The sequence below is a fragment of the Alternaria atra genome (genome assembly GCF_907166805.1).
Source record: "Alternaria atra isolate CS162 genome assembly, contig: 21, whole genome shotgun sequence".
Taxonomy (NCBI): Eukaryota; Fungi; Ascomycota; class Dothideomycetes; order Pleosporales; family Pleosporaceae; genus Alternaria; species Alternaria atra.
The window spans coordinates 6,496,624-6,513,747 of NW_025091319.1; the positions used below are offsets into that span (position 1 = coordinate 6,496,624).

General features: G+C 50.9%; 4 protein-coding genes across 4 annotated transcripts; 3 read left to right on the top strand and 1 right to left on the bottom strand.

Moving 5' to 3' along the window:
* Window positions 1-1,010: 1,010 nt before the first annotated feature.
* ALTATR162_LOCUS2625 (uncharacterized protein) lies at window positions 1,011-2,753 on the bottom strand (the record flags this gene model as incomplete). Its single annotated transcript, XM_043310231.1, has 3 exons — window positions 1,011-1,961; window positions 2,014-2,468; window positions 2,522-2,753. 3 exons carry the CDS (start codon window positions 2,751-2,753, stop codon window positions 1,011-1,013), a joined length of 1,638 nt encoding a protein of 545 aa, XP_043166166.1.
* A 2,176-nt stretch (window positions 2,754-4,929) lies between these two features.
* ALTATR162_LOCUS2626 (uncharacterized protein) lies at window positions 4,930-9,633 on the top strand (the record flags this gene model as incomplete). The annotated part of the gene is made up of 4 exons (XM_043310232.1): window positions 4,930-5,046; window positions 5,100-5,357; window positions 5,441-6,088; window positions 8,746-9,633. 4 exons carry the CDS (start codon window positions 4,930-4,932, stop codon window positions 9,631-9,633), a joined length of 1,911 nt encoding a protein of 636 aa, XP_043166167.1.
* A 1,000-nt stretch (window positions 9,634-10,633) lies between these two features.
* On the top strand, window positions 10,634-12,410 carry ALTATR162_LOCUS2627 (uncharacterized protein; the record flags this gene model as incomplete). Its single annotated transcript, XM_043310233.1, has 3 exons — window positions 10,634-11,043; window positions 11,124-12,019; window positions 12,076-12,410. The coding sequence occupies 3 exons, from the start codon at window positions 10,634-10,636 to the stop codon at window positions 12,408-12,410; spliced, it is 1,641 nt and encodes a 546-aa protein (XP_043166168.1).
* A 1,652-nt stretch (window positions 12,411-14,062) lies between these two features.
* On the top strand, window positions 14,063-16,575 carry ALTATR162_LOCUS2628 (uncharacterized protein; the record flags this gene model as incomplete). The annotated part of the gene is made up of 4 exons (XM_043310234.1): window positions 14,063-14,493; window positions 14,557-14,683; window positions 14,734-15,195; window positions 15,796-16,575. 4 exons carry the CDS (start codon window positions 14,063-14,065, stop codon window positions 16,573-16,575), a joined length of 1,800 nt encoding a protein of 599 aa, XP_043166169.1.
* Window positions 16,576-17,124: the final 549 nt, after the last annotated feature.

A 17,124-nucleotide genomic window follows, 5' to 3' on the forward strand; every position in this document is an offset into this window, starting at 1 on the left:
TGTTGCACGCGGCTGACGGTACCTTGCAGCCTGTGCGTCGCGCTGGTTAGCCTGGTTCCATCACACTAATATACGCTCACGGAGGCCTTGCTAGAAGTACTCAGGCAGAAAACCCCTCCTGAGGCAGTTCGCGACCTGTAAATCAGGCGAATCGAGTGGACGTCGTAGAAACAAGCTCGCTTTGCCTTGTATGCGCGTTGGCGTTGCGGGGCTTTACGAGCCGCTCAGCCCTGTGCTGATCAATCCGCGTGATGCGGGATGGAATGCGGAGCCTCAGATGTTCGGCGTGTTGGAGACAGCGATGGGCAAAACTGCGGTAACAACGAGGACTTGGAGCTCATCGAGCTGTGGAAAGTGAAAGAGACTTGATTTACAGATTCCAGCGATGCCATCATAACAACCGCTTCGTCAAGGATAGAGGGCGACCTGAGCTAAAAATACGGCGCTGTGCCGCTGCGGTCGCAGGCCTATCGATTTTCGCGTGCCATTGCCGTCTTTGGCATGCCAGTGGCTTGCGATGGGGGCCAAGAAACATCGTAACGTCGTGTTAGACACACACGCGGCTGTACGACGGGATGCAAAACCGAAACTGTTGGTGTTGAGTAGATGGAGATAAGGAAGGAGAAGACAGTGAGGTCGGACGGAAGATGCTCTAGTCGGTTCCCCGCTAATCCAATGACGCAAAGTCGCTCAAGTGGCAGGTGCTCACGGTGGCAGCTAGGTTGCCAAAGCGACTTCGAGACACCAACCAGGCTGTGCGACACCACCAACAATGCGCAATGCATGTACAACGGCACTCAGTCTCTTGTGGGTTGTTGGATGCGGGGAATAGTTGCTCCGTCGTCTGCATCACAGATATGCATATGCTATTCGCTGGCAAGTAAAATATTGCGACGCGTGCTTCTATACACAGATTGTACTCTTGAATAACCTCATCATGCACTATTGGCTGACTAGGTACTGATTGCAGGCCTCTGCTTTAATCGCCGGTTGAATGCGACTCAGTCCATTCAAGACTGCCTCCTTCGCATCTGCAGCATCGGCCCCTTCCTGCCTGACACAAAAATGTCGTAAATCTGGTATTGATCCTCCGTCTGTCGTCCAGGCTTTCCATGTCGATCGCCCCCACCAAGCCTGCTCTTTGGATCAGCCTGAATCTCATACATCCAGAGTGTCTTGGCAATAACAAGTCGCATCTCGAGCCATGCAAGATTCTTTCCAACGCAGCCCCGGGTTCCATAGGAGAAAGCACAGAATCCATTCTCAGCCAAGGCCACACTCTCAGCTGAAGATCCCTCCTTTCCGGTTTCGTCTACGATCCAGCGCTCAGGGCGGAATTTGAAGGGCTCCGGGTAGATGTTCGAGTTGTAGCTGAGACAGTAAAGACCGGTGCTCACATGAAGGCCAGCTGGAAAGTAGTGGTCACCAACAGTTGTCCCACCGGGGAGTACTTCACGGCTTGGCTCTGCTGCGACTGGTGGTGTCATACGCATAGCTTCTTGGAGGAATGCTGTGAGGTACTTGCAAGACATGATCTGGCTACCAGACTTGATCTCGTCGTAGCCTGAGAAGGTAGACTTGACCTCTTGGGCAATCTTAGCCTGTACTTCCGGTCGCCGAGCCAGGTAGAAGAAGGCCGCGGATAGCACAACAGAGGTCGTATCAGAACCAGCGATGGTCAGCAATTCGCACTCAGCGAATAGCTCGTTGAGATCGTAGCCCCGCTCGCCGGTCTCGGGATCGATAGCCTTGAAGAGCCAGTGGAAGAAATCCTTCCGCACCTCACCCTCGGGCTTGGGGTTTTTCTCCAATTCCTGTTCATCCTTGGATCGGTTCTCGAGACATTGTTCAACAAAGTTTTGCCACTTCACAACTACTGACGGTGAGGCGACTTCCAAAAGCTTGTCAAGACCACGAGGCTTCAGCCATACCCAAGCGTTGGCTAACGGGCCGAATGCAACCTGCCGAACCTTAGCACAGTCGATCAACGTATGATCTGAGGCGGGAACTTACTGGGTGGAGAAGCTCCAGGAATGAGACCATAACCTCTGGAATGTGCCGCAGGTCGCTTCCGGGCTCCTTCATGTTGAAGTTTTTACCGAAGCACAAGTCACCAAGAATATCGAAAACAAGCCAATTCATCCAGTCACACATGTTGAAAGACGTCGTCCACTCGCCATCTTTTGGCGCTTGTTGGCCCAGCAGCTCCAGCCAGCGGTCAATGTTTTGGTGAAGGAAGACCTCGGCATCTCGCAACGCTGCTTCCGAGAAAGCGTAATTCAGTACACGGCGCTTGCGTGCATGAACACTTACGGTGGTGCTACTCCATGTGTTGATTGTGTGCACATTGCGTGGCCACACTTCGTAGTAGATACCCTTCTTGACATTTCCTTTCGGTCCGAAGATCTTCTTGAAAGCAGCAGGAGTGTTGAGCACGACACTGTCTGGACGATAACGAAACTCAGGACCTGTTGCTCGTTAGCAACTGCCCGGATTTGGTGGATAAGATTCGCTGCCATACCATACTTGTTCTGCAATTCGTACAACCAAATGTGTCGGTCGCCAGTGCGAGTATGCCACCATGATGGGAACACGGTTAAACGGGCCCAGAACGGTCCGGGGAACGCCGCGAGCGGATGGAAATAGAGGCGATAGATACCAGTGGCAATTACATATGTCGATACTAAGAGAGATGACAACACGAGAAGGCCTGGGTAGGAGAATCCATTGTCTTGGGTCTCTTGGAATGCCATCGTGCACCACTGGCTCAAGTAGAGAAGAAGAAAAGGTTGTCAAGAACGCGAAAGCGAAATGCAGAGCGTGGGGTCTCTTTTACGCCTCTCTATGATCGCCGACTTTTCAATCGCATGTCTTTCTCACTCCGCGGTATCTAGCACTCACAACGCCCAAATTAGTGCCCGTTGATTGGTCCCCTAAGATCTTAGGCCTCTCACTTGAGGCTGGGGCGCCTGTCAGAAACGACTCTGAAATGTGGAGTTTTGCTTTTCGGCTAGACTAGACCAAGGGCCGACGACGAGCCGCACCTCCCGCATCAGCTATCGCCGACTTGCACTCCGACTAGCAAACAACAGCAGGTGCTTACTCCACAGCGCCACTATCACTCTGCATCATCGACATTTCGTTTTGTTAGAGGTAAGCACGTATCGCGTTCCTGGAAATCATCGGAAAAGGCAGATTTGCTGGTTGCCCGGATTGGTGGGTATGTCGCTAACCCCATGGGAATCGCACTGCATTTGCCCTGGTCAGGTTTGAGACAATAACCTGACGGGAATGGGACGTTCGGCAGGGTCTTCCAGTTTCTCGACTCGCCGCTGCAGTGCTAAAACTACCAAGACGACGGCGTGTGCGGCTCTTGATCCCACCGGCTACTGATATGCGTGGTGTGAAGCTGCTTCCGCTTCCGCGATCCTGACTGTGCATATACGCTTGTTTGATTGGCAAACGGTGATTTCATCCAAGAACGTTGGGTCCGTACGCCACCACCATGCTTGCACACACGTTGCGGCACATGCTCGCATCACTTACCAGCGATTCGTCATTGAAGGATTTCGGTAATGCATAACATAATCGCGATACTGTAGGAATAGACGCCACAAAGCGGACGATACTGCGCGCACATCCGAGCTGCATCACGCCTGAAAATTCATCATTGGTCATGTTTACCATCAATTGGCTCGTTCTCTACCGGCGTAGCCTCATTCTGACTCGCAATCGGCGAGCAGCTAGACCGATTACAACCAAAACGATGGCCAGGCACATGCTCAACACCAAGGAATAGGATGATTTGCCTAGGCCGACCATTTCTGGTAATGAACAGCTCGGAGTTTATCCAGCGATGCAGTACGGCTATCGCGGAGGATTTTGATCGACGGTAGTTGTCACTCGGGTTTCGAGTACGAACCCAGATGCAATCCCGCGGAAACACATAAACAAGTATGTTCTCCTTTCTTTTTTCGACGTCAAAATAGACTACTCTGAGCTGCTACGGTAAGCAAGCCACAAGTTCCTTGCCAAACGAGAGGGTGGGCGACGTTCATAGCTCCATGGTTAACCGGTGTGGAGTCAATTCCCATTTCGTTCCCGCATAGCACGCACGCCGTCTCCCTTGGGGACAAGCCCCGTACCGGCCCCACCCACTCACATGTGAAAACGAGCAGCACTCCAGGCCGACTAGAACCCCCTAACCTGTAACGACGATCCACTTTCCAGGTCCTCCCCGTGTGTCACTGCTTTCGCTTCAGTGCTTCCGTGCTTGAAACTTAGCTCAACAGCTCCAAAGGACCCTCGCAAATGTTCGGGTTATGACTTCTCATTGCCGGACTCTGCGTTCGCATTGGTCGATCAGCAGCTAAACAAGCAAAAAAAATGTCATGGGTACCAAGGGGACGATTGACATCCTAAAGGGGATCACGCGACCGGGAGTGCCGGTAGCGGATAGGTGGATTGGGAACATCTGGGGAGTTTGGTCAAGGCGCTGGAGTGTGAAAAAGGTTCTTTTCTTTCTTGGTGGCTCGCCTTGTTCTCGTATATCATGACTTGATGTGCCGCATTGTTTTGTATTTCGTGTGAGGGTTTCAAGCATCATCGTAAACGCGGCGGCGACTATCAATTCTCTTTGTTCGTGATACCTGGTGTATTTGCGAAAAGATAGAGAAGAGCGTGTGTCATTTGTGCATCATGGCACCGATCATTAATCCACAGGAGAGTCTGTAAGTTACTCCGTCTTGTCTACTCGCCCATCCATTATCCTTCCTCTACCCTTTCCATACTCAGTCTCCGCGATTTACCAATCCATGTTATATCGCGACCAGAAAACACTTCCTCGGATAACATACCACTAACACCCTCTCCAGCCAATCTTACCGCCGCCGTCTCGATGGCGTGGCTATCTCGACTTACATCCTAATCATGTTGCTCGTCCCGCTCAAGGTCTACTGTCGGAAACGGCACGGGGGATGGCGCAATGTTCAGATGGATGACTACATGTCCATGGTGGCACTGGTTATGGCTAACGGTTTCTTCTATGTATGCATCATTGGTACGTATCCTCGCCCATCACCCATTCCACTCATCTTCAGCAACATGAGTCGCAGGCTAACACCAAGTGCTTACTAGGCATGCGAGAGTCACTAGGACTACACATGAATGAAATCACGAACCCGCTGCAAGCCATCGCTTTCCTACGGAACATCTACATCGGCCAAATACTCTATACGTTGTGCATCACGACTATCAAGCTATCTGTTCTAGCCTTCTACTGGCGGCTATTCGAGATCAAATCCCGAATGATCATCTACGCCGTCACTGCCGCATCGATCGCATGGTGTATCGCTATTGTAAGCCATCCAGTCCACCAAACCCATTTTTCCTCCCTCTCCTCCAAACTTCAGCGCATAAAGCTAACGACACCGTCCCACAGCTACTCTGCGTCATCTTCAACTGTCTCCCCGTACAGGCCGCCTGGGACATAACCATCACAAATGGGAAATGCATCGAAACCCGCGACATCTACCTTGGCGGCTCGGTGCCCAACGTGATCCTCGACTTCATTATCGTCGGCATGCCCATCCCGCACGTCTGGCGCCTGCACGCACCAATCGCCCAACGTATCGTGCTAGCCGGCATGTTCGCCCTTGGCACCTTCATCGCCATTGTCTCGCTCGTACGCTTGATCATCTTCCTGCAAATCCCCATCTCAGGCCAAGTCGACCCCACCTACAACTTCCGCGAAATCATCGTGTGGTCTATTGTCGAAGTCAACATTGGTCTCACTTGTGCGTGTTTGCCTAGCTTAAAGCCTGCTTTCCGATGGATCGGCCTTGATAGACTCTTTTCCTTTGCTTCTTCCCGGCCCTCGGATATGCGGTCTCCTGGACCGAGCTCGCACGGTGCTATGGATGATTATGGGTCGAACCCGAAGAATTCTGGAAGGCCGAGGAAGAAGGGTGCTACTGGAGGGCTGTTCTCGACACTGGCGGGTATGAGTCGGCTGGAGGATGAGGAGGAGTTCAAGTTTGTTGGGGACGATAGGCAAGGGAAGCACAATGTAGAGATTGAGATGGGGAGAGTAAGCGATGACAGTGCGCAGAGGACTGCGACGGGAGGGATTAGCGTCCAAAAGAATTGGAGCGTGCTAGTTGATGAGAGGAAGATGGATCATCGGTAGTAACGACTGAAACATGCATGGGCGACTGAAGAAAAAAGGAAAGAAATGTGGATACTTCAATCATACGACAACTAACGAGGTTATGTCATACAAAACCCTACAATGTACTATTTTAGAATACACAACCTTATAATGCTTGGTAGCTCGGTCAAAACCCAGTGCGTCGGCGTGTAGGGGGTGAAGCATCTGCTCGACGTTGTCACAACGTTGCGTCGAAACTGGAGAGGAAAATAAGGGCAAGGATGATTACGCGTGGGAAGTAGTGTATGAATGAGCTCGAAATACTAATTTAGCTGCAGAGCACGGAGTGTTTGCAAAAGCGCCAATTTGTCTTTTCAACCGAAAGATTCAAAGGCCCGCATGGGAACCTCGTCGCTCTTTTCAGAATGCCCAAGATGCGCCGAAACTCTACCTCAGATTCCATGGATCCTCGGTCGATGCGCACCAGATCCTTCATCGACATGTCTTCTGGTAGCTGGAGGATCATGAAGCTGCAGGTGTATTCATTCTTGCCGCAGATGAGGGCAAATAAGTATTCGCATGAATCAATGTGGTCTGTGAGCATTGTATTCCTGTATGACAGAAAAAGGCCTGTAGCGCTTACGATGGCTTGTGCGGGATAGAATCGTAGCTCGATCTTGAAGGAGTATCGGGTGACTTCGCACTCCAACTACTGGTCGCATATGGTGTCTTGACGCCCGGTATCGAGTCCTCAGATTCATTGGAGTTGATATCCATTTCGTCTTCTTCAGAATCTGTGCGTTAGGGAAATGTCTCATCTTTCATCTTGACTGTGCTGTCTTTTCTCTTACAAAAGTATGTTGGTGTGAAGGCTTTTTTGAAAATGTGATGTTCCGTAATTGCGAATCTTTATGGGATCCGTTCATGTAAAACTACAAGGCGACTCCAGCGCGGGCGTTCTTGCGAAAGATGCCGCCTCGCAGGTGCTCCTTCAGGCTGGGTTCATTACGGGTATACTGCCCATCGATGGCTGGAACGCAGCTGGCGTTGTCTATCGGATAGATCAGGTCGCGAGAGTAACTGGTGCCTTCCTACGGCTGGAGAGGATGGTTTCTTTTTCCCTGACCTGGCTTAGACCATATCAGAGGGCCATAATTGGCTAGAAGTTCGTCTAGCTCTTCGTCAAACAGTTTCGGATCGGATCGATCAAGGAGATTACCTTCATCGCGGACTACTCGATCGAAAAGAGCTTACAGTTCAACTTTACATAGAGCAAGGACTGGCTCGTACTTAAACACTGGGATTCTGACTGCGACGTTGGGAACTGTTCTCTCTTGCCCACAAGTCTGAGGTCCGAAAAGTTCGGTATGGCTGATAGGGTCAATGCGAAAGGATTATGTACTTCGCATTGCTGTGGGTATTAGTGTTATCGCAGAGGCCTGGAAACGTTGTAACCAATGGTCGAGAAACTGACGGCGAACGCTTGCTCGCTCCTTCCGAGTATCTCAAACTTTCGCTAAAAGCTATTATCTTCTTCGTGCTTACCGAACAAATTTTCGCATTTTGTTTTCGTCTTCTGTACATAAAGTGGAGTATATGTTAGTTCGATGAAACTATGAAGATATTCAGGATGTAGCTGTGAGATGTCACTCAGGACCCTGCACTCAAAGTAGCGGCCTGCTAGCGCCGATAGCCTGCATGGCTCCTTCCCTCTTACGTCAAAACAACAACCTTACATCACCGCCTATTGCAAACGGCCTGTCGTACAAACCACCAGCATGTCGCTTTCGGTCCAACTTGAAAGAGCTCGAAATACTGCGCGCGCACCGGCTTTGGAACTCCCAACAGCAAGCTTCAAGCGCGTTGCGCGAGGCCAGCCTCGCCGACGACTCCAGTCCTCAGCCTGATCACGAAATTCAGTCTCAGATACCCACAAACATAGCAAGTAGCACTCCAAAAGCCGAAGTTCCGGAGAACGACTTCATCTATAATGCCACCTAAGCTGTGTGCACTCGAGACATCCTTCAACGGAGAAGCTCAAAATACCAGTTCTACCATATCCTCCAGCGCATACGATTGCTTCAACTCACAACGTCATCCTAAGGGCCATTTCTACTCAACCAATCAGCTTTTCGCACGAGGCGTTTGGATTGAATATTTAGCTCCAGACAGGCAAAACCAGTCATTTCGAGGACTACCATCCTTCCACGATCTGAAGGTCAATTATAGCAAGTTCAGCCGGTCACATCCTCCGATAGTTCAAGGCTCCCCTAGGGAGAATCCCAATGCTGTATGCCGAGGTTGTGCTGCGGAAGAATCGACTCTCATCGGTCTGAGCGAGATGCAGTTTGGAACGAAAGTCGAAAGTCGTACCCAGATCATCCACGGGTGATCAGTCCAGCGTGTTGATGAGAGGTAGAAAGTCGGTATAATGCCGCTTGACGGAGACGATGATGCCCAAGTTTTCGCCATTATGCTTCCTCAAAAGAGTGACAGTTCATTAAATGGTCTTCAATCCTTTCGTCCTTACGAGGTAAGTTTTGGGTCTACGAGATACATGTGAGACATGTGTTAACTTCTCATGTTCATTTTTGCAGATCAGCAATAGCGGCATGGGTGAAACCTTTGTCAACAACTACATGATGCTCACCCTCCGCAATCCCGACAGTGATGCTGGTACATTGGAGACCGTTCTCACAGTCTTGTTACCACAAGAGCGTGCTGACATTATTTCGAAGCTGAAAAAATTGCCAGCACCTAGCAAACGTCTTTCTTCTGCTCCTAAGCCATCTAAAATTATAGATAAGGATACCACACCCCTAGCAACGCATGTCGTAGCAAAGGTTGACGACGGCGAGAACGATGCACATGAGGATCAGCCTGCCACGCGAAAACGGCGCAAGATTAGCGACAATGCCGTGCACAAGTGCGAGGTCATGAAAATTGGTCCCAGGGATGGCAGCGTTCACCTTGCGCAGCCGCCGCCCCCGCCGCCACAAACACCACGGATTACTCAAACTCTTGCCGATGAAGTAAAGCATCATACTCCAATAACACCAGAACCATCCAGGCCTTCATCTCAAGCCACCAAAACCACAGACTCCTCCAACGTCATACCTCTCAACTTCAGCGACGAACAAGCTGAGCGCGTGTGCTTCATCTGGCCAGTCATTGACGACGACATCGAAATCGAGTTTGTCCATACGTTGGGCGAGTGCAAATCTTTCAGAGGTTTGCTTCGTCTCTTAGAGGAAGATAGCGAGGCCATTCGGTCTGCTGCTAGCATATTGGGAAGAACGAACATGTGGCGTCTGACATACCGTCTTGGCGATGGTGCTAACAAAGCGGTCATTGCCCGCAAAGGCAATGAAGCTGCATTCGATCGTCTGCAAACCACACTTGCTCGAGCTTCTATCTGGAAAGATAACCCTCGGGCCCAAATCATTATCGAACTCAGTTCTTTGAGCAAACCGGCCCCTGTATGAGCGACATGTACAACAGGTAGCGACAGCGCCTCTTCTTACCCTTACGGATCTTGACCCACCTGAAGGTGCACTTGTCATCACTTCCGGTGGCATCTGTATACCACTGAGAAGTATGCTGACTACGTTCTTGCGTTGATTTACATATACTCCGGATCAATGTCGATGGTCCTCGTTGAACGGATTGGTTCAAGGCGTTGGTTTCAGACATGTATTTGCATACTTCATGGTTATGCAAGATCAAGTCACTTGAGTGTACGTATGCATAGAAACACCTATTTCATCTTCTCATGAGTCTGCCAATTTAAGTTCAACAGCTTGTACTTAGGTACATGTTCACACCTGGTATGCGCGACAACGCAGTAATTCCGTACGCATGCATGGAACCGAGAAAAAGCTTGGTATTGTGCAGCCGGTGTTTGATGCTGAAACGGGCTACAGGAAAAGCGCAAGTATCTGAGTAGACTCAGAGTCCTCAACAACAACAATTAGTAGCGGATCGATGCATACCCGTAACATCGTAGACGAACAACGATGTGCACAATGTCTTGTGTAAGTAATTGGGGTGATCGTCGTATTAACGCCGAATTCCAGCCAATCGGCAAGAATTGCCCTGTGGTTCCGCCTGCCATTCCCAGGCGGGCGCCGCTAACCCTGTAAACGAAGCTTTCATGCGCTATGGTTTCTTCATCTGTACTCTTATCATCTGTCATATTCTCATCTCATCTTAGGAGTGCCGTTCCTTTCCCTCGCACGTCGTAGTGCTGATTCGTACATGATCTAAGCGGCCCTTTTGCAAACTTGTACCATCTGCCTCCCGCAGTCTTGAGAGCATCTGTATGTAATCATACCGGAGAAAATCAGCATTACACATCACGCCTCCCCCGGCATAGTTGTAAAAGCACAGCGTTCGGGACTTATACGATTACCTGCAGAAGTGTTATTAGCTTACACTCAGTTCACCTGGCAAAATTTTGCGATTCATGCATCAAGCCCAGACACCATGGACGGCTCGGCTATCACATACGCAACGTCCAAGGACTGGCTGGACATCATGAAGAATCGATCAAAAGTGCGCATGCACGAGCTGATCGAGCGTCTTGGGCTGCGCGCAAAATGGTCGTCCAACAAACGCGGCAAAACAAACTTTGAATCCGCCCTCGTGCGCGAACTGGTTGCAGACATGGGTGACGTGGTCTCCACATTACCAAAAGAGCCGGATGAGCTGATGAAGTTTCTGAGCGACGAGGGCAGTCTGAAAGAGGAGGTCGATGGCTTACTTGAGAAACACGGCGCCAAGGTCTGGGGGAGAGTGGGGGACCGTGAGCATCTAATCACAGCAAATGAACCCGGGGTTGAGGAGGGTCTTTACCCCAGGGATCTTTACATCGAGAACGAAGATGACAGAGCACTGTAAGTAGTCCTAAAAGCAGATCCCAAATCATTTCAGAGTCCTTGGGTTAGAACAGCACAACTGCTAACTCACCATGCAGGATCCACAAACTTCTCCATTGGTGGATTGGACTGAAAGCATGCAATGTCATTCTTGCGCGCGAACGCCTGGACCGCGAAAGACGAAAGAAGGCGGAGAATCGACAGGCGCGAGCTGATGCTGAGTTTTCTGGTCAGCAAGAGGGCGGTACGCCAGCGTCTTTCGTTGCGCTTGCGCCAAATTCAGTGTTGCACGATGGCGATACAGTGTCACGTGGAAGTCCAATGTCATCGAGCGCTATGCTCACGCCTCCAGAATCTGGAGAGAGCCCTATTATGGGACCTCGAGAAGGAGGCGGGTTCACAACTGTCAATGGCGGTGGGCATGCGACGAATGGTAATGCAGCGTTCACGTCCGCAAAAACACACGAACAGCAGATCCCACAACAGCCTAATAGCATCGTCGAGGGCGTCTGGAATAAGCTTGCTGCTGAGGCAAACAACTCTCGATATCTTAGTACGCTGTCAGGCCCTGCCCACGCCCAAGCCGCACATTCTACCGAAACCAAAGCAGTGGTACAACAGCAGATCGCAGACGCGACTCAAGCTGCTGCCGATCGGCAGGTCAGTGTTCAAATGGCAGCGCTGGTAGCAAGTTTTCGGTCGGATGACGGCGTACCAGAAGAGCTGCCACAACCAAACAACAGTATACCATATCGTGGCTTGGACTATGATGGGTTGCGGGCGCTACGGCAATACATATACGGAGAAGAGCGTGGTATTTCGATGGACGAGGAAGCTCTCCTCAACCAGCTCGAAAGAACGTGGCGAGAAGGCGTTCGAGCCGATTACAACAGAATGATTGAGAATATCCCCGTCTTCATCGCCAGGGAACGAGCGTTCCTAACATGGGTGGAACTGAAGCGGCATCTAGCAGCTCTCTTACGAGCAAACGAACGTAGGTTCCGCAAAGCTAAAGTTCTGCCTCACATTCACATGCTTACTTCACTACAGGATGGTCAGCCGAAGGCCACACGGCCGCCGAGATTGAGCGCCGCATTCAACAGCACCGCACCCTAATGGGCTGCACACAAACCATCATCGCAAACTTCGAAGACGTTGGCCAGGGCTTCGGTCTCGGTCCTAATGTCGCTGTCGACCGCGATGAGCTACTGCGACAAGCTCTCGTGGTATTGGCTGGAGAGAAGTATGCAGCGGAAATGCAGTGGAAGGCTGTAGATTTTACGCAAGTTGTGGTATGGTTGCGTGAGCATTTGGAGAGCTTCCGCAAGGAAGAGGAAGAGGAAGGAAAGGGTATGCTCTGGTACATTGGCGAGTCACGACAATAGCCGCGGTTAGTATTATCCTGATACGCACGTATCACGCGCTGAGCTGGTGTAGTCGCGAAATCTGTGTACGTGGATCTTACAGGCGTTCAGGTTTTCAAGGTGCCGATCGATCAGCAGGGTTTGAGGCCCCACTAGGCGTCCAATTCAGGAAAATAAGCTATTCGGGTAGGTCAGCCGTACGTAGAGTGGTTTCAGCTACTTGATCATGTTACAGGACGGTGTAGGATTACACTAGCTCAGCTGTGCCTCACTTCATCACCATGCAGTAGGGGACTATGCGACGATGTTGTTTGCTTTGTTGCGATCGACTCGATGAGAGCGGATAGTGAGCACGTGTGAGCAGCGTTCAATAGTTCGGCAACTAGTATCCGAATGAATACACGGCTCGGCAGCACTTCGCAGTATACCCTTTCGCTTAGTCTACTCCCTGCAGTCAAGGGGGCGTGTCTTCAGGCTCCGCACTGCGCCGTAAATCTCCCTAATGCCACGTTCCTATTTTAGAGTGGAGTGACCGCGCCGCACATTCGTCACATCGCATCACATTTTTTCTTTCGAGCTGTGGCGTTAAGATTATATTTCGCCCTACTTCCCATCGAAAATTATGCGCACGGTGATCAGAGGAAGACATGTTGCACGGTTGAGTAGTCACAGTTGGGTAGTACAAGTGTACCCAGGTATGAATAAGGCGAGGTCGAGCGCGTCATAGATGCATATGTAGTTGTAACTCCTGACCATGATACCAACGACATGATAGCCCCGGCTATACGAAACAGTAATAGTGCCGCTTATTCGCTGATTGCGTGTAGCGGCTAATGGTGGCTTTGAGTAAGAGGATCGGATGTTTTGGCCTATGCGAGTAAGAGTTGTGCTGCTAGCGACATATTCATTTGTACCTCGTGTATGATGATCATCCCTGCGATAGATATGATTAGCATAATCCAGCAAATGACCACCAAGGCCATAGTGCAAGTGTCGTACATTGAACAGGCAAGGGTGAAGGGGCCCGCTCTGTAGGAACGAATGAGGATCGGGCGCGGTACTATGATTACACCTGATGGGGGGTTTATTGGCGTGCGAGTCATTAACTTCGGAGTGCGGACGCGTATTACCTCTGCACATGTTTTGTTGCGGCCCCTGCCGGATCATTGTCTCGCTACTGGACACCTCTTTTCTGGGTATCTTTTCGACGCAGCGTACCGTCGTTCGCCTTCTACACGTCACCGGCATCAATAATCATCATCATCATCACCACCAATCAATATTTCGCCGCCCAACGCCCCCCACAACAATCTCTTCCGTCGCGACTCAATTGTACAGTTGCAGCGCAATTTGTTCTTCTTGTGTGTATAGGGGCTTTGGTTCTTTGTCTAGTTTGGTAGCACGATCGGCATCTGAGACTGGACAAAGTTTTTTTTGGGGTAGCAGCAGCTGGCAATAAGAAAACTTTGTTCCAAGACGGCCTAGTGGAACGTACTCCTTTTACCTTTGCCGAGCGAGCTACCATCAATCACCCCAACCTTGGAACTCAAGCGGATCCATCACATTTTGGCGCACGCGCCATTGATTGTCATTCCCCATCCGCTTACTTTTCCATCATCGTTTTCCTGCTTCCCTTCTACTGTTGACGTTACTGTCGTCACCCATGTGGCGTCATGAGCTCAAAGGATAACTTGGCCCTGGATCTCGAGCACGGTGTGCGACGATGGGATCGCGCTCGATGGATATCCGTCTTCAGCTCGCATAATCCGACTATACGCGAAGTGACGGAATGCTTGGGTCTGGGCTTGTCGGCGTCTTCCTCCACCACCAACCGCGGCATTCCGAAGTTCGACAATCCAGACTACCGCAAGCTATCCAGTGAGGTGACGAAACTGTCAAAGGAATTACCAAAAGAAAGAGATGCGTTGCTGGATTTTGCGGCGGATCCGAGTTCCCTGAACCAGGAGCTCGAGGACCTGCTAGCGAGTTACGGACCCGCTATTTGGGGCAAGGATGCGGATCGGAGCTGTTTACTCACACCAGATCCTACCAAGAAGACGTACAACAAAGATCTGTTCTACGAAGAGCCTGAGCATAAGGATATGTAAGTTAGGCTGATGGTCACGTCAGGTGTCAAATGTCAGAACACGCGCTAAGCTCGATTTAGTCTCAAGATTCATCTGCATCGGTGGATCATCATCAAAGCTTGCTACTATATCCGCAACATGAAGCTGAAGAGGCCGTCGGGTGCGAACGAGTATGATCAGCTCGCCGATATCGATGGCGATGGCCTGGTGAGTTCAGATGCTACAATCCGTGTCGTCATAAAGCTAATAAAGGGTAGTCGCCGCATGGAACGCCACAGTCGCTTACTCCACCAGACCCAGAAACTGTTGCAAGCGCAGACCTTGATGTAAAGCCTATCAACCTGAAGAAGCGCAAGAGCAATGCCCACCTAACTATGTCTGACGATGACGACCTCGAGACTTCGCCTGTCAAGCGACCTTACAGCACGATGCTTGTGAACTGGAAGGGCAGTCCAAGAAAGTCACTCAAGTCACTGTATCCCGCGGGCCCGGGCAGCATGGAGAACATTCCTCCGATGCCAACACATATTCCCCGTTTCTCGCCAGCACCAGGAACCACGCCTGAACCCGCACGGCTACAGCTCAGTCCTCTGTCAAACAATGACCTGAACGGCGTGTCAAGGTCTCCTGCTATCACGCGGAGCTCCACGAGTTCGGCACCTGGAGGCTTCACTGCAGTCAACACTGGAAGCTACACTGCCGTTAACAATACGTCTACTGTAAGTGAGCCACCTAGAGAGCCAGTACGGGAATCAACAAGAGAGTCATCGAGAGAGTTGCATCGGCCTCCTCCAGCGAATGGAAATGGTCACAGAAATCGCTATACAAGTCCGTATGAGCCTTCTTCACATAGTACAGCAATGGCTCGATCCGCTACCGACACTCCTCGTTCTGTACCGCCAGCAACCCCGACACCCGCTCCTGGTCAGGGGTTTCATGCGGTGAACGCTTCTTCAGCACTTAATGGAGCAAGTGCACATATGAAGAAAGAGTCTCCCGCCGTTCAGTCTTCTCAGCATGCGCATATTGCTCCACAACCGCTGCAACCGCAACAGCAGCAACAGCAGCAGCAACAGCCACCCCAAGCACAACCACATGGCACGCAACAGACACCGTCCCATCTTTCACATCAGAATCAGGCGTCGCCACATGGCCAACCACATCATACACAACACACGCATCTTCCGTCTCACCCGCATATACAGGCTCAGCAACAGCCTCCACCTCGACCACCAAGTCGGGCTAATACCCCTAGCCATCCTTTCGGCCGCTCCCTTGCACCTCATCCTCGCAGTAGATCTAGTACACCACATGCGCAGGCCGCACCTAATCAGCCGACTATGGCAACTAGTAAGCAAGTCACATCTGCGCCTGTGATACAAAACGCGCCAGCATACGGCATCCAGCTCGTTCCGGCACCAGAAGCACCTCCTGCACCATCGAGCAGACAGCGAATGCCTTCAAACCCTAGTCAACCTGCCGCATCACCCCATCAACCCGTGCTGAAAAGCCAACAACAACCACAACCCGAAATTGCACAAGTCGTCCCGCCTCCACAGACGTTCACCCGAGGCTCAGTATGTACAGCCGACCTCCGCCTCCTTCAATGCGAAGTGACAGCCGGCCTCTTCGCATTCTTCTACCCGTGCACCACCATGCCACCCGACGAACCCGCACTCCTCGCACGCATACACGCGCTCTGGTTCCACGGCGAAGCACTCTTCCGCGCTGAACTAAGCACGCAATTCGATCTCGTCTCCAAGATCCTAACCGCCTGGCTCCACGAACGCCAAGCCATCGCCTCGTTGCGTCACTCGATGCAAGCAAACCCCGGTATCTCGCACGTGGGACTTGTAGATCGTTTGCTTGCGATGAACGATCTTAGGGCTATCCGACTCAAGTGGAAGAATATGAGTTCGATTGACGGAATGAGTCCGGAGGATCTATTGTGCATGGCGTTTAGAGCCATGACGAATACTGAGGGGTCGGAATACCTTTTCAAGGACGGGCTGGCTAGGCTTGAGCTTGGCGTTTTCGAATTCCTACGCAGCGAAGACTCGAAGATTGTTATGCAGAGGCGGGATACTAGGGCTGGGTGAACCAGCGGCCTGAGCACTGCATTTTTATTTTGTTGCTTTTGTTGCTTCTTCGTTTCTTTTTCTTTACTTGAGTCTGATTCTCTCGCTAATCTCGTTTTCGATTCATGTCTTGTACCTGTACTAATGCAACCTAACTAAGAATGGTGGCTTAGCGTGGTTTGGGCCCCTGCGTAGGTTCTTGTCGGTATGGCGCATTTGCTTTTCAGAACTTAGCGTTGGCGTTTGGGATTACTCTCTCCCTTTTCTTTTTGTCAATACGAAAAGCGGGTGCTGATTTCGATATAGCTTGTGTTACTAAATTGGTACTACTACTTCGTTGTAATGGGTGGCGAGGCTGTGAGTGGCAATGATTGTAGGATGGTAGGTGTTCAGATGGCAGGGTGGTGGCGACGTCTTCCAGCTCGGAGCATTTCACGAGCGATACGTAGAATGAAGCTTGTATCGATCATAGCATGTCTGTAATTAGCCTGCGAACATTTTCCGAATTAAGTTGCTTGTTGAGAGTCTTGGTCTGACAATCACCTGATGGCTACAGGAACCGTCCATGAA